The sequence below is a fragment of the Anomaloglossus baeobatrachus genome, chromosome 10 (genome assembly GCF_048569485.1).
Source record: "Anomaloglossus baeobatrachus isolate aAnoBae1 chromosome 10, aAnoBae1.hap1, whole genome shotgun sequence".
Classification (NCBI taxonomy): Eukaryota; Metazoa; Chordata; class Amphibia; order Anura; family Aromobatidae; genus Anomaloglossus; species Anomaloglossus baeobatrachus.
The window spans coordinates 49,958,902-49,982,904 of NC_134362.1; the positions used below are offsets into that span (position 1 = coordinate 49,958,902).

General features: G+C 48.5%; 1 protein-coding gene across 1 annotated transcript in view; it reads right to left on the reverse strand.

Moving 5' to 3' along the window:
• Positions 1–24,003, reverse strand: part of PLCB3 (phospholipase C beta 3) — a 184,782-nt gene that overhangs the window by 44,020 nt on the left and 116,759 nt on the right. The window contains exons 18-19 of the mRNA XM_075326633.1: positions 20,751–20,835; positions 14,560–14,684 (exon numbers count right to left, since the gene is read on the reverse strand). Of these exons, the coding sequence (XP_075182748.1) occupies positions 14,560–14,684; positions 20,751–20,835 (210 nt within the window). The remainder of the gene's footprint in view (positions 1–14,559; positions 14,685–20,750; positions 20,836–24,003) is intronic.

The window sequence follows — 24,003 nt, forward strand, 5'->3', positions numbered from 1 at the left end:
ATGCTGGCTATATATATATATATATATATATATATATATATATATATATATATATATATATATATATATATATATATATATATATATATATATATATATATATATATATATATATTACACACATACATACATACATACATATATATACACACACATACACACATATATATACACACACACTGTATATACACACTGTATATTATATATAGTACAGACCAAAAGTTTGGACACACCTCATTCAAAGAGTTTTCTTTATTTTCATGACTCTGAAAATTCTAGATTCACATTGAAGGCATCAAAACTATGAATTAGCACATGTGGAATGAAATACTTAACAAAAAAGTGTGAAACAACTGAAAATATGTCTTATCTTCTAGGTTCTTCAAAGTAGCCACCTTTTGCTTTGATTGCTGCTTTGCACACTCTTGGCATTCTCTTGATGAGCTTCAAGAGGTAGTCACCGGAAATGGTTTTCACTTCACAGGTGTGCCCTGTCAGGTTTAATAAGCGCAATTTCTTGCCTTATAAATGGAGTTGGGATCATCAGTTGTGTTGTGCAGAAGTCTGGTGGATACACAGCTGATAGTGCTACTGCATAGAGTGTTAGAATTTAGATTATGGCAAGAAAAAAGCAGCTAAGTAAAGAAAAACGAGTGGCCATCATTACTTTAAGAAATGAAGGTGTCAGTCCGAAAAATTGGGAAAACTTTGAAAGTGTCCCCAAGTGCAGTGGCAAAAACCATCAAACGCTACAAAGAAACTGGCTCACATGAGGACCGCCCCAGGAAAGGAAGATTAAGAGTTACCTCTGCTGCGGAGGATAAGTTTATCCGAGTCACCAGCCTCAGAAATCGCAGGTTAACAGCAGCTCAGATTAGAGACCAGGTCAATGCCACACAGAGTTCTAGCAGCAGACACATCTCTAGAACAACTGTTAAGAGGAGACTTTGTGCAGCAGGCCTTCATGGTAAAATAGCTGCTAGGAAACCACTGCTAAGGACAGGCAACAAGCAGAAGAGACTTGTTTGGGCTAAAGACCACAAGGAATGGACATTAGAGCAGTGGAAATCTGTGCTTTGGTCTGATGAGTCCAAATTTGAGATCTTGGGATCCAACCACCGTGTCTTTGTGCAACGCAGAAAAGGTGAACAGATGGACTCTACATGCCTGGTTCCCACCGTGAAGCATGGAGGAGGAGGTGTTATGGTGTGCGGGTGCTTTGCTGGTGACACTGTTGGGAATTTATTCAAAACTGAAGGCATACTGAACCAGCATGTCTACCACAGCATCTTGCAGCGGCATGCTATTCCATCCGGTTTGCGTTTAGTTGGATCATCATTTATTTTTCAATAGGACAATGACCCCAAACACACCTCCAGGCTGTGTAAGAGCTATTTGACTAAGAAGGAGAGTGATGCGGTGCTACGCCAGATGACCTGGCCTCCACAGTCACAAGACCTGAACCTAATCGAGATGGTTTGGGGTCAGCTGGACCGCAGAGTGAAGGCAAAAGGGCCAACAAGTGCTAAGCATCTCTGGGAACTCCTTCAAGACTGTTGGAAGACCATTTCCGGTGACTACCTCTTGAAGCTCATCAAGAGAATGCCAAGAGTGTGCAAAGCAGTAATCAAAGCAAAAGGTGGCTACTTTGAAGAACCTAGAATATAAGACATATTTTCGGTTGTTTCACACATTAAGTATTTCATTCCACATGTTTTAATTCATAGTTTTGATGCCTTCAATGTGAATCTACAATTTTCAGAGTCATGAAAATAAAAGAAAACTCTTTGAATGAGGTGTGTCCAAACTTTTGGTCTGTACTGTATATTACATAATTATATACAGCAGGAATTCATGCACAAGCCCTAGAGTCATTAAGGCTAAAATGACAAATTGTGCGGGATTTACTAAATAAAAAGAGTTTATTCAAATTGCATACAAAAAAATTTGAACCGGATTTATGCCTCATATAACCGTTATTTGATATTATAATGGAACAAGGCCAAAATGCATCAAATTTAGAAATGAAATGCACCACAATTTTGGTGCAAAATTATGGTGTAAGGTAAGCTAACTTAGAGCTGAAGGAAGGGTTTAGTGATATGCACCGTTGATGGCCAGACCAGACCCTACAAGCACGCGTTACCTTTTGTGTCCCCCTATTTCCCCACAGATTATAAGCTTGCGAGCAGGGCCCTCATTCCTATTGTAGCTGCCCCTAACTATCAGGGTGTCACAGGGAACCGCACCCGTCTCTTATGGTGCAGAACTCACCCTCCATGGTTCTGGGTTCCTAAACACTGGTATTGCTTCCATCAGCACTCAAATCCTAACCACACCTCACACCACACCCGGTCAGACACACCAGTGGGTGGTCTAGCTGGAAAAGTGCCACCCGCCTAGTGGTCAGGCAGACTGGTGGGAGGGACATAGTCAAAACAGTAGTAGCCCTCAGAGAGTGAGGAGCTGATGGAGTTGGAGCTCCCTGTGTGACTTTGGTTGGGTCGCAGACGGTGGTCTGGGACCGGAGGAGTCGGAGACCCGGTCGCAGGGTATTGGAGAAGGGTGCCTCGACTTAGTTTTGGAGAACGGTCGGCACCGGAAAGTCCAGTAACCAGACCGATACCGAGCATGGCGGGGTAGAGGGCCCTAGATCAGGGAGTAGCTTCACGCAACCTGGTAATTCACCTGTGGAGGATAGTCTCTTTATGAACTTTCCCCAAGAGCTCAGAGATCGAAGGCACCAACACAACGAGGGGGATAGGGCTTTCCAGCTTATGCGTCCCACTGAAATCCTAAGTGTCAGCCATCGATAGCACAGCTCCCCTATTCAAATATAGGGAGCGGGACCCCGACAGCTTCAGGCCGAGTGGTCACTTAGAAACATCTATATACATGTGAATGGAGGCAAGCTCCGGACCACTAAGCAATACCAGCGGGAACGGACACCCCGAAGAGCTCCCTAGAGTGGCAGCGGCACCCAGAGACTTGGTTTACTCCTGTTTCAGAGTCTGCATAATGGTTGCACCAACATCTACATGGCCTGAGTGAGTACACTGCTCTACCTGAGTCCTGCCTGCCCACACCACGCTATCTGCCATCTATTTCGCCAGAGTCCCGGGGTCTCCCCTACCCGTGGAGGGAACGTCATCTGGCTGCCCCACTCCATCTCCCGTGGGTACTCCCATCGGCAGTGGCGATACTCCCCTTACCGCGAACCACTGGTGGCTTCACGAACACTTATTCCCTGTAAATACCCCCCACCCCCTTACATTTTCGAGTGGCCGCAAGCCCCCGGGTCCGGAGACCCTCGAGCCACAGCAACCCCGGATCTGAGCAGTTCGACTGCTGCAGGGGCGGCACACAATTGTGAAAGCACTGCAGAATATGTTGGCACTATTAAAATAAACATTATTAATATTGAGATGATACTCAGATCTACCTCTCTGGACCTGACATTACCTGCTTACTAACCAAAATCCCACAATGTCTCTGCCATTTCATCTTTCTTCTCTGCGCGATTCCTAAAGCTTAACATGGACAAAAGAGAATTCATTGTCTTTCCTTCTTCTCATTCAACTCTTCCAAGCCTATCCATCAAAGTTGATGGCTGCTCACTCTCCCCAGTCTCACAAGCTCGTTGCCTTGGAGTAACCCTCGACTCTGCTCTATCCTTCAAGCCACACATCCAAGCCCTCTTCACCTCATGCCGACTACAACTCAAAAATATCTCCCAGATCCGTGCTTTCCTTAACCAAGAATCATCAAAAACACTAGTGCATACCCTAATCATCCCCCGCCTCGACTACTGCAACCTCTTGCTCTGTGGCCTGCCTTCCAACACTCTTGCACCCCTCCAATCTATCCTAAACTCTGCGGTCTGCTTAATCCACCTCTCCCCTCTCTACTCCCCAGCCTCGCCACTCTGCCAATCCCTTCACTGGCTCCCCATTGCCCAAAGACTCTAGTTCAAAACATTAACCATGACATACAAAGCCATGCACAACCTGTCTCCTCCCTACATCTGGGACTTAGTCTCCCGGTACTTACCTGCATGCAACCTCAGATCCTCACAAGATCTCCTTCTCTGCTCCCCTCTTATCTCCTCTTCCCACAATCGCGTACAAGATTTCTCCTGTGCCTCCCCCATACTCAGGAACGCTCTACCCCAGCAAATCAGACTCTCTCCTACCTTAAAAAGCTTTAAGAGGAACCTGAAGACCCACCTCTTCTGACAAGCCTACAACCTGCAATAACCCTCAGTCCAGTACACCACTGCACAACCAGCTCTACCCTCACCTGCTGCACCCTCACCCATTCCCTGTAGACTGTGACCCCTCGCGGGCAGGGTCCTCTCTCCTCCTGTAGACTGTGAGCCCTTGCGGGCAGGGTCCTCTCACTTCCTGTAGACTATGAGCCCTTGCGGGCAGGGTCCTCTCTCCTCCTGTAGACTGTGAGCCCTTGCGGGCAGGGTCCTCTCTCCTCCTGTAGACTGTGAGCCCTTGCGGGCAGGGTCCTCTCTCTTCCTGTAGACTGTGAGCCCTTGCGGGCAGGGTCCTCTCTCCTCCTGTAGACTGTGAGCCCTCGCGGGCAGGGTCCTCTCTCCTCCTGTAGACTGTGAGCCCTCGCGGGCAGGGTCCTCTCTCCTCCTATACCAGTCTGTTTTGTACTGTTAATGATTGTTGTACTAGTTTTTATGTATACCCTTTTTCACTTGTAAAGCGCCACGGAATTAAAGGCGCTATAGTAATAAATAATATTATTATTATTATTCCCCAAAATCCAGGTGTAATAAACTCTACTAAATATGTCTGATCCCGCAGTCCACCCCCTTCAAGACAAATGGAATCAGAGGTGTCAGGTACCCGCTATAGCACTGTTCAATATTCAATGGTGCACAACTGTGAAATGCCATGAAATCCTGAGTATTTACCATCCAAACAGTGCAATGCAGCCTACAACAGCTGAGATCTAAAAGCAGAAATGTGACCGAGCTGCAGAGGCCAGACGTACACAGCAATATTTCATACAGTGTTGTTCTGGTGATCTAACATTAGAGCGGGCACCGGTTTGTAAATATGGCATAAAACTATGTGGGCATGATTAACAAATGGGTCACAGTGTTGATTCTAACCATAACAGAACGGAGCACGTGCTTCTTTTAATACACGCTCTGACAAAAAGGCAAATTATGGCTCATTTATATGCACCAGTAGAATTAAGCCCTTGCTGGCTGCACACGTGCATTATTATAAAAGGGATTTAAAAAAGAATGGGAATAACGAATAATAATCATGAAATATAAAAAGATTATCTTTAATGGGTATGCAAACGCTGCACCCATCTTTTTTGGTTTTGAATGCATCCAGAACAGTCTTGATTAAAAATACCAGAAATGAAAAAACTGACAGCACTTCCTAAGGCTACTTTCACACATCCGGGTTGAGCTCTGCGGCTCAATCCGGCTGTGAAACCTATGCAACGGATGCGGTGAAAACACCGCATCCTTTGCATAAGTTTTTACATGCGGCCGGTCCGTTTTTTTCCGGTTGCGGCACGCTACTGAGCATGCGCAGTGGAAAAAACCGCATGCGGCGGCCGGATGCGGGTTTTTTTCCGCATCGCGCCGCATCCGGCATCCATAGGCATGCATTGAAAATGCGCCGCAGCGGCCGGATGCGTTTTTTTTTGCCGGAGCAAAAAACGTTGCAGGGAACGTTCTATCCGGCCGCCGCATTTATTTATTTTGCCGCATCCGGAAAAAAACGGATGCACCGCAAAGCCATCAGGTACAATCCGGTTACAATGCAAGTCTATGGGGATAAACCGGATGCGATACCGGATCCGGTTTACCCGTTTTTTTCCGGATTGTACCTGATGGGAAAAAACTGATGTGTGAAAGTAGCCTAAAAGACAAGTGTGAACAGGTGCATGCTGAATGCGAAACATGCTGTTTATTTGTTAGAGTTGATTAACAATACCAATTTGTGTATACAGCTCAAATTCAGATCTAAGGCCCCTTTCACACATCAGTTTTTTGCCATCAGTCACAATCCGTCGAATTTTTAAAAAAACGGATGCCGCTGGATCAGTTTTTCTCATTGACTTGTATTAGCGATGGATGGCCTCACATTTCAACCGTCGAAACATGTTTGTCCATCAGACGGAGACGACGAACTGGAAGCCTATGCACGCAGGATTCGTCGGCATCCGTCAAATGATGGAATCCAGTGACGGATTCCCTTTTTTTTAACTGAGAATGCTCCAATTATTATTTAGCCCCCAGCTAGTCAAATCCGTCGAAAAACAGATCCTTCACATCAGTTTAGCCACAATCTGCGATGAATCCGTCGAGATAACGGATTGTGACTGATGGCAAAAAACTGATGTGTAAAAGGGGCCTAAAAGCGGAGTTTACACGCTACAATATCGTTAATGAATTATCGTCTGGGTCACGTTGTTTGTGACGCACATCCGGCGTCATTAACAATATCGCAGTGTGTGACAATTTTGAGCGTCCTTAAGTGATCGCAAAAACGCTCAAAATAGTTTGCCGCGGAGAGGTCGTCCCGAAACAAAAAAGGGAATTTTGTTTACTTACCGTAAATTCCTTTTCTTCTAGCTCCTATTGGGAGACCCAGACAATTAGGTGTATAGCTTCTGCCTCTGGAGGCCACACAAAGAATTACACTTTTAAAAAAGTGTAACCCCTCCCCTCTGCCTATACACCCTCCCGTGGACCACGGGCTCCTCAGTTTTGGTGCAAAAGCAGGAAGGAGAAAACTTATAAATTGGTCTAGGGTAAATTCAATCCGAAGGATGTTCGGAGAACTGAAGACCATGAACCCAAAGAACAAATCAACATCAACAACATGTGTACACAAAAGAACAACCAGCCCGAAGGGCACAGGGGCGGGTGCTGGGTCTCCCAATAGGAGCTAGAAGAAAAGGAATTTAGGGTAAGTAAACAAAATTCCCTTCTTCTTTGTCGCTCCATTGGGAGACCCAGACAATTGGGACGTCCAAGAGCAGTCCCTGGGTGGGTAAAGCAATACCTCAATAAAAAGAGCCGAAAACGGCCCCCTCTTACAGGTGGGCAACCGCCGCCTGGAGGACTCGCCTACCTAGACTGGCGTCTGCCGAAGCATAGGTATGCACTTGATAGTGTTTCGTGAAAGTGTGCAGACTAGACCACGTAGCTGCCTGACACACCTGCTGAGCCGTCGCCCGGTGCCGCAATGCCCAGGACGCACCTACGGCTCTGGTAGAATGGGCTTTCAACCCTGAAGGGAGCGGAAGCCCAGAAGTACGGTAGGCCTCGAGAATCGGTTCCTTGATCCACCGAGCCAAGGTTGACTTGGAAGCCTGAGATCCCTTACGTTGGCCAGCGACAAGGACAAAGAGCGCGTCTGAACGGCGCAGGGGCGCCATGCGAGACACGTAGACCCGGAGTGCTCTCACTAGATCCAAAGAGTGCAAATCCTTTTCACACTGGTGAATTGGATTAGGGCAAAAGGAAGGCAAGGAGATATCCTGATTTAGATGAAAAGGGGATACCACCTTAGGGAGGAATTCCGGGACAGGACGCAGAACCACCTTATCCTGGTGGAAAACCAGGAAGGGAGCTTTGCATGACAGCGCTGCAAGCTCAGACACTCTGAGAAGTGATGTGACTGCCACCAGGAAGGCCACCTTCTGCGAAAGACGTGATAAAGAGACATCCCGCAGCGGCTCAAAAGGCGGCTTTTGAAGAGCCGTCAGGACCCTGTTAAGATCCCAAGGTTCCAACGGACGTTTGTAAGGTGGAACCATGTGGCAAACCCCCTGCAGGAACGTGCGGACCTGCGGAAGCCCGGCTAGACGCGTTTGAAAAAACACGGAGAGCGCCGACACTTGGCCCTTGAGAGAGCCAAGAGACAAACCCTTGTCCATTCCAGATTGTAGGAATGAAAGAAATGTGGGTAATGCAAACGGCCATGGAGGAAAACCATTATCAGAGCACCAGGATAAGAAGATTTGCCAAGTCCTGTGATAGATCTTGGCGGACGTTGGTTTCCTGGCTTGTCTCATGGTGGCAATGACATCCTGAGATAACCCTGAAGACGCTAGGAGCCAGGACTCAATGGCCACGCAGTCAGGTTGAGGGCCACAGAATTCAGATGGAAAACCGGGCCTTGTGACAGCAAGTCTGGGCGGTCTGGAAGTGCCCACGGTTGACCCACCGTGAGATGCCACAGATCCGGATACCACGACCGCCTCGGCCAGTCTGGAGCGACGAGAATGGCGCGACGGCATTCGGACCGGATCTTGCGTAGTACCCTGGGCAGCATCGCCAAAGGGGGAAACACGCATGGCAGTCGAAACTGCGACCAATCCTGGACCAAAGCGTCCGCTGCCAGAGCTCTGTGATCCTGAGACCGTGCCATGAAGGCCGGGACCTTGTTGTTGTGTCGTGACGCCATGAGATCGACGTCCGGCGTTCCCCAGCGGCGACAGATCTCTCGAAACACGTCTGGGTGAAGAGACCATTCGCCCGCGTCCATGCCCTGACGACTGAGAAAATCTGCTTCCCAGTTTTCTATGCCCGAGATGTGAACTGCGGAGATGGTGGAGTCTGTGTCTTCCACCCACTGCAGAATCCGCCGGACTTCCTGGAAGGCTTGACGACTGCGAGTGCCGCCTTGGTGGTTGATGTAGGCGACGGCAGTGGCGTTGTCCGACTGGATTCGGATCTGCCTGCCCTCCAGCCACCTATGGAAAGCCAATAGGGCTAGATATACTGCCCTTATCTCCAGGATATTGATCTGAGGGGATGATTCTATTGGAGTCCAGGTTCCTTGAGCCCTGTGGTGGAGAAAAACCGCTCCCCAACCTGACAGGCTCGCGTCCGTGGTGACCACGGCCCAGGTTGGGGGTAGGAAGGATTTTCCCCGGGTCAGAGATGTGGGTAGGAGCCACCACTGAAGTGATGTTTTGGTCGCGAGGGAAAGAGAGACGTTCCTGTCGAGGGAAGCCGAACTCTTGTCCCATTTGCGAAGAATGTCCCATTGGAGTGGCCGTAGATGGAATTGCGCGAACGGCACTGCCTCCATAGCTGCAACCATCTTCCCCAGGAAGTGCATGAGGCACCTTAAGGGGTGTGACTGACTCCGAAGAAGTGACTGCACCCCCGCCTGCAGAGAAAGCTGTTTGTCCCGCGGTAGCATGACTAACGCTGGCTGGGTATGAAATTCCATCCCGAGGTAAGTCAGTGATTGGGTCGGCGTCAACTTGGATTTTGGGAAATTGATGATCCACCCGAACTGCTGGAGAGACGCCAGAGTGACGGTAAGACTTTGTTGACACGCCACCAGAGAAGGGGCCCTGACTAGGAGATCGTCCAAGTAAGGGATCACCGAGTGGCCCTGAGAGTGCAGGACCGCCACGACGGATGCCATGACTTTGGTGAAAACCCGTGGGGCTGTCGCCAGGCCGAAAGGCAATGCCACGAACTGGAGGTGTTCGTCCCCGATGGCAAAACGCAGGAAACGTTGATGTTCGGGTGCGATCGGCACATGGAGATAAGCATCTTTGATGTCGATCGATGCTAGGAAGTCTCCTTGTGACATCGAGGCGATGACACAGCAGAGAGATTCCATCCGAAACCGTCTGGTTCTCACATGTCTGTTGAGCAGCTTGAGGTCCAGAACGGGACGGAATGACCCGTCCTTTTTTGGCACCACGAACAAGTTGGAGTAAAATCCGCGACCACGTTCCTGAAGGGGAACGGGAATCACAACTCCCTCTATCTTTAGAGCGTCCACTGCCTGAAAAAGTGCGTCGGCCTGTGCGGGGGGTGGGGAGGTTCGGAAGAAACGAGCCGCAGGACGAGAGTTGAACTCTATCCTGTAACCATGAGACAGAATGTCTCTCACCCATCGGTCTTGAACGTGTGGCCACCAGGCGTCGCCAAAGCGGGAGAGCCTGCCACCGACCGAGGATGTGGTTAGATGAGGCCGAGAGTCATGTGGAGGCCGTCTTGGAGGCAGTGCCTCCCACGGCCTTTTGGGGGCGTAACTTGGACCGCCACGCATAGGAGTTCCTCTGGCCTTTCTCTGGCCGGTTGAACGACGAGGATTGGGTCTTGGCGGAGGGACGAAAGGACCGAAACCTCGATTGGATTTTTCTCTGCTGAGGTCTCTGAGGTTTGGACTGGGGTAAGGAGGAGTGCTTTCCCGAGGATTCCTTAATAATCTCATCCAACCGTTCGCCAAACAAACGGTCGCCAGAAAAAGGCAAACCAGTTAAGAACCTTTTGGAAGCAGAGTCTGCTTTCCATTCGCGCAGCCACATGGCCCTGCGGACTGCCACGGAGTTAGCGGATGCCACAGCCGTACGGCTAGCGGAGTCCAGGACGGCGTTCATGGCGTAGGACGAAAATGCCGATGCCTGAGAGGTCAAGGAAGAAACCTGCGGAGCAGAATTCCGCGTGACGGCATTAATCTCAGTCAGACGTGCCGAGATTGCTTGGAGAGCCCACACGGCCGCAAAGGCCGGGGCGAAAGACGCGCCCGTGGCCTCATAAATAGACTTCACTAAGAGCTCTATCTGTCTGTCAGTGGCATCCTTCAGGGATGCGCCATCGGCAACAGACACAACGGACCTAGCAGCCAATCTAGAAACTGGAGGATCCACCTTGGGAGAGTGTGCCCAGCCCTTAACGACTTAAGGTGAAAAGGGGTAACGCGTGTCAGTGTGCCGTTTAGCAAAGCGCTTGTCCGGGACCGCTCTGGGCTTCTGGACAGCGTCCCTGAAGTTAAAGTGATCAAAAAACGTATTGCGCGTACGTTTGGGGAATCGAAATTGGTGTTTCTCCTGCTGAGAAGCAGGCTCCTCTGCAGGAGGAGGTGTGGGTGAGAGATCCAGCACCTGGTTGATGGACGAGATAAGATCATTTACCAAGGTGTCCCCCTCAGGGGCATCAAGGTTAAGGGTGAAGTCAGGGTCAGAGCCCTGAGCTCCCACGTCCGCCTCGTCTTCCTGAGAGTCATCAGGCTGGGATCCAGAGCAGCGTGAGGAGGCCGGGGAAGAGTCCCAGCGAGGCCACTTAGCCGGCCTGGGGCTGCGATCCGGGCAGGAGTCCTCCGCCTGGGACCTAGAGGCTATCCTGGGAGCGCGCTGCGGCGCGGACCGAGAGAGGCCTGGAGGAGACAAACTAACAGGGGCCGGGGCCTGTGAAGGGCCCGGTCTGGACTGCAAAGCCTCAAGGAGCTTAGATGACCATTTGTCCATAGACTGTGCAATGGATGGAGAAAGTGACTGGGAGAGTGTCGCAGCGAAAGAGGCCAACGACGGTGACTCTGTCCCTGCAGACTGCTCAGGGGGAGCCGGGGGATCTACATGAGCCGAGGGGCCCACAAGTGCCCGAGGCTCCGGCTGAGCAAGCGTGGCAGGAGTCGAGCATTGATCACAGTGGGGGTAGGTGGATCCCGCAGGCAACATAGCCCCACAAGAGGTACAGGCCGCGAAAAAAGTCTGTGCCTTAGTAGCTTTGCTCCTTGTGGACGACATGCTGTTGTCTCCTAGGAGAGTGACCACTGAGGGTATATGGGAAAAGGGTATACAGCCTTTCCGAACAGATATATATATCTATATATCGGCAGCCTAGGGGGACCAACACCGGGTGACCGGTGTGTCGCTTACCAACCGCTAACGAGCGGAGTATGTCCTCCAGATTCCCTGTCGTGGGTCACCCAGAGCTGCAGAGCTTTGCCGCTGAGTAGCATCCACCGGCAGAATGCTAAAAATGGCTGCCGGAGCTCTCAGGGGGGGTGTGGAGCCGAGGGCGGCGCCAGCAAAGAGCGGGAATCTGGAGTCCCCAAGTGGTCAATGAGGGTGGGGGGAGACATGCAAAGATGCCCCAGCCCTCAGAGCCGACGTCACGTCGGTAATCCCGCCCTAACCCCTGACAGGCAGGCCCGGGGGCGGGATTTTGCTCGACTAGGCCGCGGCGAAGCTGGGGACTAAATTTAAGGCCGTGCCCGACAAGCAGGCACGGTCGGCGCGGAAGTCCGCCGAAAAAAACTGCGGACGGAACTACCGCGGCTTCCGGGGAGAAGGAGCGACCTCCCTCCCTGTACAGTCCACACATGGGGACACAGAGTACCTTCAAGTTGCAGGGCCCGGTCCCTGGGGGTGAAGAAGCTCTGGACCGCCAGGTTCCACCAGGGGCTGCGGATGGAGCACAGTCCCAGCACGTGGATGACCGCTTAGGATCCCACTTCTCCCAGAGCCGCATAAGGGATGGTGAAGGAGACGGCATGTGGCTCCAGCCTCTGTACCCGCAATGGGTACCTCAACCTTAATAACACCGCCGACATAGTGGGGTGAGAAGGGAACATGCCGGGGACCCCATCGGGGTCCTCTTTTCTTCCATCCGTCATAACTATGTATGAGAATGCATGAGTGGATGTGTGCCTCCTTCCACACAAAGCATAAAACTAACTGAGGAGCCCGTGATCCACGGGAGGGTGTATAGGCAGAGGGGAGGGGTTACACTTTTTTAAAAGTGTAATACTTTGTGTGGCCTCCAGAGGCAGAAGCTATACACCCAATTGTCTGGGTCTCCCAATGGAGCGACAAAGAAAAATCGTTTTAATCTTTTTAGCGATGTTGTTCCTCGTTCCTGCGGCAGCATATATCGCTACGTGTGACACCGCAGGAGCGACGAACATCTCCTTACCTGCGTCCACCGGCAATGCGGAAGGAAGGAGGTGGGTGGGATGTTACGTAGAGCTCATCTCCGCCCCTCCGCTTCTATTGGACGCCTGCCATGTGACGTCGCTGTGACGCCGCACGAACCGCCCCCTCAGAAAGAGGCGGGTCGCCGGCAAGAGCGACGTCGCAGGGCAGGTATGTGCGTGTGAAGCTGCCGTAGCGAAAATGTTCGCTACGGCAGCGATCACACAATATCGCTTGTACGATGGGGGCGGGGACTATCACGCTCGACATCGGTAGCATCGACTAGCGATGTCGCAGCGTGTAAAGCCTGTGTAACTGTTCCCAGTTTGACCCCACAATCAAACACTCCGACATCTCTTCCTTAAAGGAGTGTTCCAATCTTCTTCCAGTCTTCAGCAGCTACGTGGTCTCCCGGCTTCCGGGTTGTGCGTGCGCTCTTGAAGAATGACAGTTTGGACCAGCAGCAGGGTCATGCCACTGCTCTGCAATGCCACCATATGAGGTGGCTTTGTCACTGCAGCACGGAAGAAGCGTGGCGGCACCGATGTTGGCCAGATTCAGAGCAGCACGAGCAGGCCGTAAAGTACTATCACCAGTGTGTCACAGCCTGATGTGATCTTGGGAGGGATCTGGGATCAGAAGGTCACAACGTATTTTTGATCGCAGATCACTTTAGTGCCCGCTCATCATTTACCGAGTTGGAGTTTATTTAATTTCATCTGGGTTCAAATTATTTTCTATCCTGCAATGATCTAACAGGTAGTTGTAAGCTCAGCTGCATCCACTCCTTTCTGCTACAAATATCCACTCCTCACACCTTCCTATGTCGGCTATAGCTCATACCTATGCTGTCCACTTTGAAGGAGCCAGTCTCTGGAGAAGCTGAGGTGTCGCTTCTGTTGCAGCTGAGAAGTTCCTCCTGGAGAAGCCGTGGAGTGTTATTTGTTGCGTCTATTTTCCCTCTGTTTGTCTTACTTTCCCAGTGTTGTCTTATTGCAGTGGCGAGACGAACATTTCGCTGGCCTTCACTAGTCATGGTGAGTTCAGGGCCAGCGAGGGCCTAGGCACGTGACTGCACACGGGGGGAGGACCCGTGTAGAGACATTCAAGAGTGCAGTGATCAGCTTCAGGTGAGTGTTTGAAGGAACACCAGGGTAGCAATATAACGGAAGACCCTGGTGCTAGGGAGAAGGAAGGGGCGGGGGGGGGGGGGGGTCACCTCCTGTGAGGTGGACACCCGGGCGTAGTAGACAGCGCCCAAATGTCCGCCTCCAGAAAGCATATACTCCCGAAAATGGTGCACTACGGAGCACACTGTGACTCCATCTGCACCATTATAGTTAATGGCCTAGTCGGCACATACGTCCGAATCCTGTTTTGCGGGGGGTTCGGACAGAAGCCCCGGCGGGACCACTGAACGGAGATCAGAATGTGAAAGGAGCCTTATTGAACCTGTCAGCCATCTATCACGAGCGCCACTTGGCTATACTTCTCCAGATTTAGAACAGGTTGGCATTTTGTGCACCCTGGGCTTAAATTGGTGCTGACATTTTAGGCGTTTCCATGTACTGACGTCAGGTTTCAATGTTTCTATAAAAGGAGATTTGTTTGGTTGTTTTCTATGAGTTTTAGTGAGTTCTGTCAATTTTCGGATGAATTCCATACATGGGCTACATTTGTGGTTTTGGCAGGTGTTGTTAATAAGAGTTCTCCCGAATCATCCAAATTAATAGCAAAACCAGATGATATTTGGCGCCTGCTGATTGCATGGTAAGGCGGAGGGGGGAGGAAAAACACAACAGCAGCCGACTGCAAATATTGGAAGAAATCAGCACTTACCCACTGTCTGAAAGTTTAGCGCCACCATCTGACATCCCGCGTTCCAGAAAACCTGGGGCATGTAATTAGAGGAATCTACCCTCGTTCCTTTGGGGTAAATCCGACTCAGCTGCTTCTTGTTATATCTGAGAGTCGGAGAAGTGAAGGAAGAAATAGGCAGAAAGAAAAAAGGTAAATAGTAAAAGAGTTTAAGAAAGAGGTGACTCAGGGGAAGAAGGGGACGATAGGACATGGGGAGAGGTGGATATAAATGCAGGGAGAAGAACTAGAAAAGAAGACTAAAGGGAATCTGTCAGCAGGTTTTTGTTATGTAATCTGAAAACGCATGATGTAGGGGCATATACCCAGATTCCAGTGATGTGCCACTTCCTGGGCTGCTTGCTGTAGTTTTAATAATATGAAAAGTAGGAGAACAAGAGTCAAAGTGGGGCGCTGCCTTCTCACTCCCTGAGGAAGCTGGATTTGGGCACCTGATCCCAAAGAGGCGAAACGTACGTTGGTGGGGTATGGGGGGAGCTCTTTTCATACGCATTCAGAATTTTGCACTGGCCACTTTAGATGCACTGGCCACTTTACAACATTACTTTTTTGTCATCATGTTATTTGACCTGATTTTTTGATACAAGAGGGTTAGGGGGGCTTATTTATATGTATTTATTGTATGCATTTGCACTTTTTATACATTTCTTTGAGAATTGCCCTGATACCTTACCCTCATGATGTGTATATGTAGATCGGTCATATTCTGAAAAAATATTTTTGCTGTCCTGTTATGCGTGTCACATCCCTTTGTGTTTTTGTCCCCTTTTTGCTGGTTGCACATAATTACTATAATAAAATAATTCTATTTTTTGGCACTTTATGACTCTTGTTCTCCTACTTTTCATATGTCATTTTGATTCTGTGCAATGGTCTAATGACCAGCTTGGGCTAAGTTATGCCTAGCATGACTCTTTGTACTGCTGTCCCTATATTTAACAGTTTTGATAATATCCTTGTTCTCTCTGCTGCAGATCTATCAGTTCTGTGAGTGCGGAGCACTGTATAACTCCACCCACACCACTGATTGGCAGCTTTCTGTGTACACTGTGCATAGGCAGAAAGCTGATAATATTCCTGCTGCAGATCTAGCAGTTCTCCAAATGCGGAGTTATGTATAACCCCGCCCACACCACTGATTGTCAGCTGTGTACACTGCGCATAGGGAGAAAGCTGTTAATCAGTGGTGGGGCGTGGTTGGACTACAAGGCACGAGACACCTAGTCCAGTATTGCAATATCCTTCTTATAAAACAAAAAAATAAACAAAAAGAAGGGAATTTTGTTTACTTACCGTAAATTCCTTTTCTTCTAGCTCCAATTGGGAGACCCAGACAGTGGGTGTATAGCTACTGCCTCCGGAGGCCGCACAAAGTACTACACTTAAAAGTGTAAGGCCCCTCCCCTTCTGGCTATACACCCCCCCGTGGGAGCACGGGTCCCTCAGTTTTAGTGCAAAAGCAAGAAGGAGGAAAGCCAATAACTGTTTCAAAAACAAATTCAATCCGATAGACAATATCGGAGAACAGAACTTATCAACATGAACAACATGTGTACCCGAAAAACAAATACCCTAAGAAAAACAGGGCGGGTGCTGGGTCTCCCAATTGGAGCTAGAAGAAAAGGAATTTACGGTAAGTAAACAAAATTCCCTTCTTCTTTTTCGCTCCTAATTGGGAGACCCAGACAGTGGGACGTCCAAAAGCAGTCCCTGGGTGGGTAAAAGAATACCTCGTGATAGGGCTGTCAAGCAGCCCTTTCTTACAGGTGGGCCACCGCCGCCTGAAGGACTTGTCTACCTAGGCTGGCATCCGCCGAAGCGTAGGTATGCACCTGATAATGCTTGGTAAAAGTGTGCAGACTCGACCAGGTAGCCGCCTGGCACACCTGCTGAGCCGTAGCCTGATGCCGTAATGCCCAGGACGCACCCACGGCTCTGGTAGAATGGGCCTTCAGCCCAGATGGAATCGGAAGCCCAGCAGAACGGTAGGTGTGAAGAATTGGTTCCTTGATCCACCGCGCAAGGGTGGATTTGGAAGCTTGCGACCCTTTATGCTGACCAGCGACCAGGATAAAGAGTGCATCCGAACGGCGCATAGGTGCCGTGCGGGAAATGTAGATCCTGAGTGCTCTCACCAGGTCCAACAGATGCAAACCCTTTTCAAATTGGTGAACTGGATGCGGACACAAAGATGGTAAAGTGATATCCTGATTGAGATGAAAGGAAGATACCACCTTGGGAAGAAACTCTGGAATTGGACGCAGAACTACCTTATCTTGGTGAAACACCAGGAAGGGAGATTTGCAAGATAACGCCGCCAGCTCTGACACTCTCCGAAGAGACGTGACCGCCACTAGAAAAGCCACTTTCTGTGAAAGCCGAGAAAAAGAAATCTCCTTCATAGGCTCGAAAGGCGGCTTCTGGAGAGCAATTAGAACCTTGTTCAGATCCCAGGGTTCCAATGGCCGCTTGTAAGGGGGAACGATATGACAAACCCCTTGCAGGAACGTGCGTACCTTAGGAAGTCGCGCTAGGCGTTTCTGAAAAAATACGGATAGCGCGGAAACTTGACCTTTAAGGGAGCTAAGCGACAAACCTTTTTCCAACCCAGACTGCAGGAAGGAAAGAAAAATAGGCAATGCAAATGGCCAGGGAGAAACTCCCTGGGCAGAGCACCAAGATAGGAATATCTTCCACGTCCTGTGGTAGATCTTGGCAGAGGATGGTTTCCTAGCCTGTCTCATGGTGGCAACAACTTCATGAGATAAACCTGAGGTCCCTAGGATCCAGGACTCAATGGCCACACAGTCAGGTTCAGGGCCGCAGAATTCAGATGGAGAAACGGCCCTTGAGACAGCAAGTCTGGACGGTCTGGTAGCGCCCACGGTCTGCTTCCCAGTTTTCCACGCCTGGGATGTGAACTGCGGATATGGTGGATGCTGTGTCTTCCACCCACGTCAGAATCCGCCGGACTTCCTGGAAGGCTTGCCGACTGCGTGTTCCCCCTTGGTGGTTGATGTACGCCACCGCTGTGGAATTGTCCGACTGAATCCGGATCTGCTTGCCTGCCAGCCACTGTTGGAAGGCTCGCAGGGCAAGATAGACTGCTCTGATTTCCAGAACATTGATCTGAAGGGTGGACTCTCTGAGTCCACGTACCCTGAGCCCTGTGGTGAAGAAACACTGCTCCCCACCCTGATAGGCTCGCATCTGTCGTGACCACCGCCCAGGATGGGGGTAGAAACAACCTTCCTTTTGACAACGAGGTGGGAAGAAGCCACCACCGGAGAGAGTCCTTGGCTGTCTGAGAGAGGGAGACATCCCTGTCGAGGGACGTCGACTTCCTGTCCCATTGGCGGAGAATGTCCCATTGTAGAGGGCGCAGATGAAACTGCCACCATTTTCCCTAGGAAATGCATGAGGCGCCTCAAGGAGTGGGACTGGTTCTGCAGGAGAGATTGCACCCCTGTCTGCAGAGAGCACTGCTTGTCCAGTGGAAGTTTCACTATCGCTGAGAGAGTATGAAACTCCATGCCAAGATATGTTAGTGATTGGGTCGGGGTTAGATTTGACTTTGAAAAGTTGACAATCCACCCGAACCTCTGGAGAGTCTTCAGTGCCACGTTCAGACTGTGTTGGCATGCCTCTTGAGAGGGTGCCTTTATCAGCAGATCGTCCAGATACGGGATCACAGAGTGACCCTGTGAGTGCAGGACAGCTACTACTGCTGCCATGACCTTGGTGAAGACCCGAGGGGCTGTTGCCAGCCCGAAAGGAAGCGCTACGAACTGCAGGTGTTCGCTTCCTATAACGAAGCGTAGAAAAACGCTGATGCTCTGGCGCAATCGGTACGTGGAGATAAGCATCTTTGATGTCTATTGATGCTAGGAAATCTCCTTGAGACATTGAGGCGATGACGGAGCGGAGAGATTCCATCCGGAATCTCCTGGTTTTTACCTGACCTCCTTCGCACAAAGCAAAAAACTGAGGGACCCGTGCTCCCACGGGGGGGTGTATAGCCAGAAGGGGAGGGGCCTTACACTTTTAAGTGTAGTACTTTGTGCGGCCTCCGGAGGCAGTAGCTATACACCAAACCAATTGTCTGGGTCTCCCAATTAGGAGCGAAAAAGAAAAAACAACAAAGCCTAATAAAGTAACACATTGCTGGAATCAGGGTGTCAGCCCTTACATCATGTTGTTCTCAGATTTAATAGCAAATACTTGCTGACAGATTCACTTTAAAATGAGAAGCAGGTGGAAGCAATGGCAAAAAATATTAGAGTGGAATAAAAACTGACTCCACAAAAGGCATAAAAAGATGGTGCCCGTGCTATGAAATAAGCACATTTTTGAAGATCTTATGAAACTGTAAAATCACTGTCTAAAATGAGAAAATGTTTATTAAAGAAAGAGAGTGTCTCAGCACAAAACGACTGTTCAAACCAAGCACAGGTGCGTGGTGTACCCGTGGTGTGGCAGAGCAGCTTAGTGCCCCTTCCCACATACTTATTTTTCATCTATAGCCACCCTCTTTTTTGATTGAAAGCTCTGGATTTACAGGAGGCAAATGTGGATAAAAACAAGTGGGGAGGTGCGGAGAACTGAAACGCGGAGGAATCCAGGATCCACAAACGATGATTAAGATAAAACTTGACTTTAGTAGTGTTCCATAAGATCAAACTAGACAAGGTCAACGCGTTTCGAGAAGTATACTGCGTCATGATTAAGACCAGTATCCTACCCAAAACTCTTAGGCTATGTGTCCACGGTAGACTGTACCTGCGGATTTTTCTGCATGAAAATCCGCGACTTTTGCGGCAAATCCGCACCTTATTTTTGCCGCGGATTTACCGCGGATTTTTTTTTTTTTCCCCCATTCTATACCCAAAATCCGCACCAAAATCCGCAACAATAATTGACATGCTGCAGATTTTTCCGGATCAAAATCCGCGGCAAATCCGCCGCGGAAAAATCCGCAGCATGGACACAGCATTTCCAAAATGCCATTGAAATGGCTTGGAAGTGCCGCTGCTGCAGATTTTCGGAAAATCCGCGGCAAATCCGCAGCGTGGGCACATAGCCTTAGACCTTGTCTACATATGTTTTTATTTTATTGATCTTATGGAGCATTAATAAACTCGACAAGGTCTATGCGTTTCGAGCAGGATACGGAGTCATGATTACGAGCAGTATTCTGCCCGAAACGAGTAGACATTGTCAACATATGTTTTTGTTTGATCTTATGGAACATTAATAAAGTTGACAATGTCTTCGCGTTTTGAGCAGGATACTACGTCATGATTAAGAGCAGTATTCTGCTCAAAAACGCGGAGACCGTGTACATATATTTTTGTTTGCTCTTATAGAACATTAATAAAGTTGACAAGGTCTACGCATTTTGACCAAGGATACCGAGTTACGATTAAGATCTGTATCCTGCCCGAAACGCGTAGATCTTGTTTGCATATGTTTTTGTTTGATCTTATGGAATATTAATAAAGTCATGTTTTAATTTAATCATCTTTTGTGGAAGTTGGATTCCCTCCACGTTTCAAGCATTTCCTTTCCGGTAGCCGGCCCAGGACATCCGTGGACCGCACCCTCATTTTTCTAACACCCGGTGATCAGGTCTGTTTTGCTCTTTCAAGATTCACCCTTGTATCTTAACTTTAGCTGATGAAGTGACTTCCATTTTTCGCTGCATTACTCCATTGCAAAGATATTCATATTTGTCTATTCTGGAGCGCAATATGTGAAATCTCTGCTTGTAAGGCAATTGGGCTGTTCTTCAGAGTTTTCTTTGGGGGAATGAACTTTCACCCCTCTCTTTCAAGACAGCTTGATCAGCTGCCAAGCTGTGATTGGCAGCATCTAATAGAAAAGACTCTGATGTTGCACTACAAGTAGAAATTTCATATACTGCGCTCCGGAAGAAAAATTTGAATATCGCTGCAATGGATCGATGCAGAACAAAATGGAAAAAAGTGGCAGAATCAGGAGAATTCAGGGGTTTTTTTTAGAGAGTATTTAATTAAAAATGATCTGTCACTTGCTCAAAAAATTGAGTTAATGAATACTTTCATGCACCCCAAAAAATGTCTTATTTTTATTTCAAGGTGGAATTTGCCTTTAAGAAGGGACTATAAGGATACTCGACAAACTCCATGGGAGATTTAGTGAGCTGTTCCAGGGCTTTAGTCTCAACAAAGGAAGACATTTCATAATATTTATTCCGCTCTGTGAGAGAACGAAGGGACGGAGCGAGAACAAAGGAAGATGAGGAATGCAGGAGGTGAAATGAGAAGACGGTGTAACAGTTCAAACGACACCGGTGTTAAGAACGATAAAAAGGGATAGCAAACAGCAATTAAGAAAAAAAAAGAAAAAACAAAAATAAACACATTGTCAACAGCTACTTTTGATGCACATAATTTATTTTTTCCAAATATGTTTAACCCCTTCTACCTAGATTGTAAACAGAGAATGTGCCTTGTGATAACGTTTTGTTTTTCTACGGGCGGTCACAGACTTTAATTTTTCATTGTATTTTGCAATGGAATGGGCTAAGAGATGACGGTCCTGAAAGGCGGACCTGCCTCGATTAATTAAGAATTCCCTAATAAGGTATTTTATCATGTGTTTTCTGCACCAGACAGCCCATTTAAAGTTTGCAGTGACACAATAGTAAATCCTCCCCAGCCGGATATATAGGACGACTTGTTCGCATCATTCACAAGAATAGAAGCAGAATAAACAGGATTCCGGCCAATACAAGGGTGGAAAATAGAGGAGATTCATGTAATAGTACCATAATCAGCATTTGGATATTTCTTCTGTTTTTTTAACTTTTTTTTTTTTTTTTTTTTTTTTTTTTTTTTTTAATGCTTTCACTATTTTGAGACTTTTAAAAATGAATAAAATGTAAGTAGGTCAGCAGAACCTATGATAACATAAAACTTGTATAGAGCGGGCAGTGATCATCTTATGATAGGTGTATCCTGGTCATACACATTATATAGCTGCTCAGCCGATGGTTCAGCTCGCAGTCACCTCTTATGACTCCCCACACTCCCGAGTGTTTGGCAGAGAACTCCTATATTCTCTATGAGAAAGCCGCTGCCGAGATCATCTATTAGCAGATTATTTCCCGGAGGACAAAGGGATCATTCAAATGAATATAAATCGCCCAATCCTAATTCTGTAATGTCCCAACATACACACTAGATGGCAAACGATCCTGCCATAATCAGCGTCTTTGGCCAACTATCATCTAATGTGCATGGAGGCCTTTATGCTCAGTTCATATGTAGCTTTTTTTTCCTGCAGCAGAACCTAATCTCTTGGCAGTGAAAAAGCTGCTTCCAAAAAGCACATTTTATTGTGTCCTTTGTCTATAGTACATGTTTAAATAAAGTTAGGTTCATTCACACCAAAAACGCAGCAAAAAAATGCAGTTGTGGTTTTGTACACTGAAAGATCTGACTTGCGAGCATGACTGCCTGCTGTGACTGCAGATAGAGAATGACTGAACCGCGATCATCCAGCTGTGACCGCAAATCACTTGAGTGATGTCACCGCTGATCGCATGGCTCAGTCTCTGTCTGCACTCACAGCGGGCAGTCATGCTCTATGGCCGCTCGCTGTGACTTACATGCAGCAGAGCTGAATCTTCGTGTGACCTCATGTGGATTACGTCGGACCTGCAGGGGTGTTTTGGGGTTAATAAAGTGGTGAAAGAGGGTGGTTTTTGTATTTCATTCCAAATAAAAGATTTTTTCAGTGTTTGTGTTTATTTACTTTCACTTACAGATTAGTGATGGAGGTGTCTCATAGACACTTACCATTACTAATCTAGGACTTAGTAGCAGCTGTGGGCTGCCAATAGCCCCCTCATTACCCCGATTGCTATTGCACCAGGGCAATCAGGAAGAGCTGGGTAAAGCGCCGGGCTTGTCACATGTAATGGATGCAACAATCTTGGGTGCCTGCAGGTTGCTATTTTTAGGCTGGGGGTGGTCCAATAAGCATGGGACCTTCCCAGTCTGAGAATACCAGCCCACAGTTGACGGCTTTATCTTGGCTGGGCATCAAAATTGGGGAGGACTGCACTTTGGTTTTTTTTTTAAATTATTTAAATAATTAAATAAAGAAAATAAAGCCGCATGTGGTTCCTCTTATTTTGCTACACAGCCAAGATACACAGCCAACATAAGTGCAGGGCTGGGGGCTGCAGTCAGTGGCCATGGACTTTATCTGTGTTTGGTATCATAATACGGGGGTACCTTAAGCCAATTATTTTACTTATTGTTATACCATTATACAGCGCCTGTAATTGGTTGCAGACACAGGCTGGGGGCATGCCTGACTGCAACCAAAGATGCCAGGACAGCTGGTGGGCAGGAAAAGCAGTGCATATGCAATGAGCCTAATGCGCGGCACCAGAAGTGAATGCGCGACCTGGAAGCAGTTTTGGTGCCATGACGGCTCCTCGGTAAGTAAGAAGTGCTTGCTTCATTCTTATTTTCTTTCTTTTTCCTTTATGTTTTTACATTTCTTGAGTGCTGGGTCCGGATCAAAGACCCGGAATCCCGGGCCTAGACCCGGCACCCGAGTACCTTTGAAACTGCACGAATCCAGACTTTTAGGCCTAAGACACACGGAATGAAAATCGGAGCAAGTGGAATGCGATAAAACATTACATTTCACTCGGACCAGTATTAGCCTGTGTGTCAGCGCACATGAGCGATTATTTTCCCAGCCCTAATCGGACCGAGAAAATAGTTGCAGAATGCTGCGAGTGTAAAGCGATCCTTGTTTCTCTCGCACCCATTAAAGTCTATGGGGCGAGAGAAACATCGCACTGCACTCACATTACACTGGTGTTCTGCGAGTGCAGAGCGAGAATGGCAATAGCCGGCAACGGAGGACAGAGGGAAATAAATCCCTCCCTCTCCTCCTCAGCGCCGCCCCGCCCCTCCTCAGTGTTGGTCCACCCCCCCAGCTGTGGTCCGATCGCAAGATCACAGTGACACTCACATGACACTCGGCTCCCGCTGTGCTGCCAGCGTGACCCGAATGTCATGCGAGGATCGCAGTAATCCCCCGTGTAGTCCTGGCCTTACAGTCCGGGTTTGCATGTGTGCTTCCTAAATAATTTGTTTCAGGTGTGTTAGCAGTGCCAGCGTTCTTTGCTTTCTCCTTTTTTTGTTTTTCGCCCGGATCCAACTACATCGTAATTTGCGGACCTCACTGGATTGTTTTCCACTAGGGTCGTATGAACCAGGCAAAACGCAAATGTATCCGCTTTCCAATAAGTATTCTTTGGATTTCTATAGACTTCTGAACTAGTTTTTGTATTTCGAAGTATATAATGGTGAACGTTCCAAATTTTCGAACTTAAAAGTC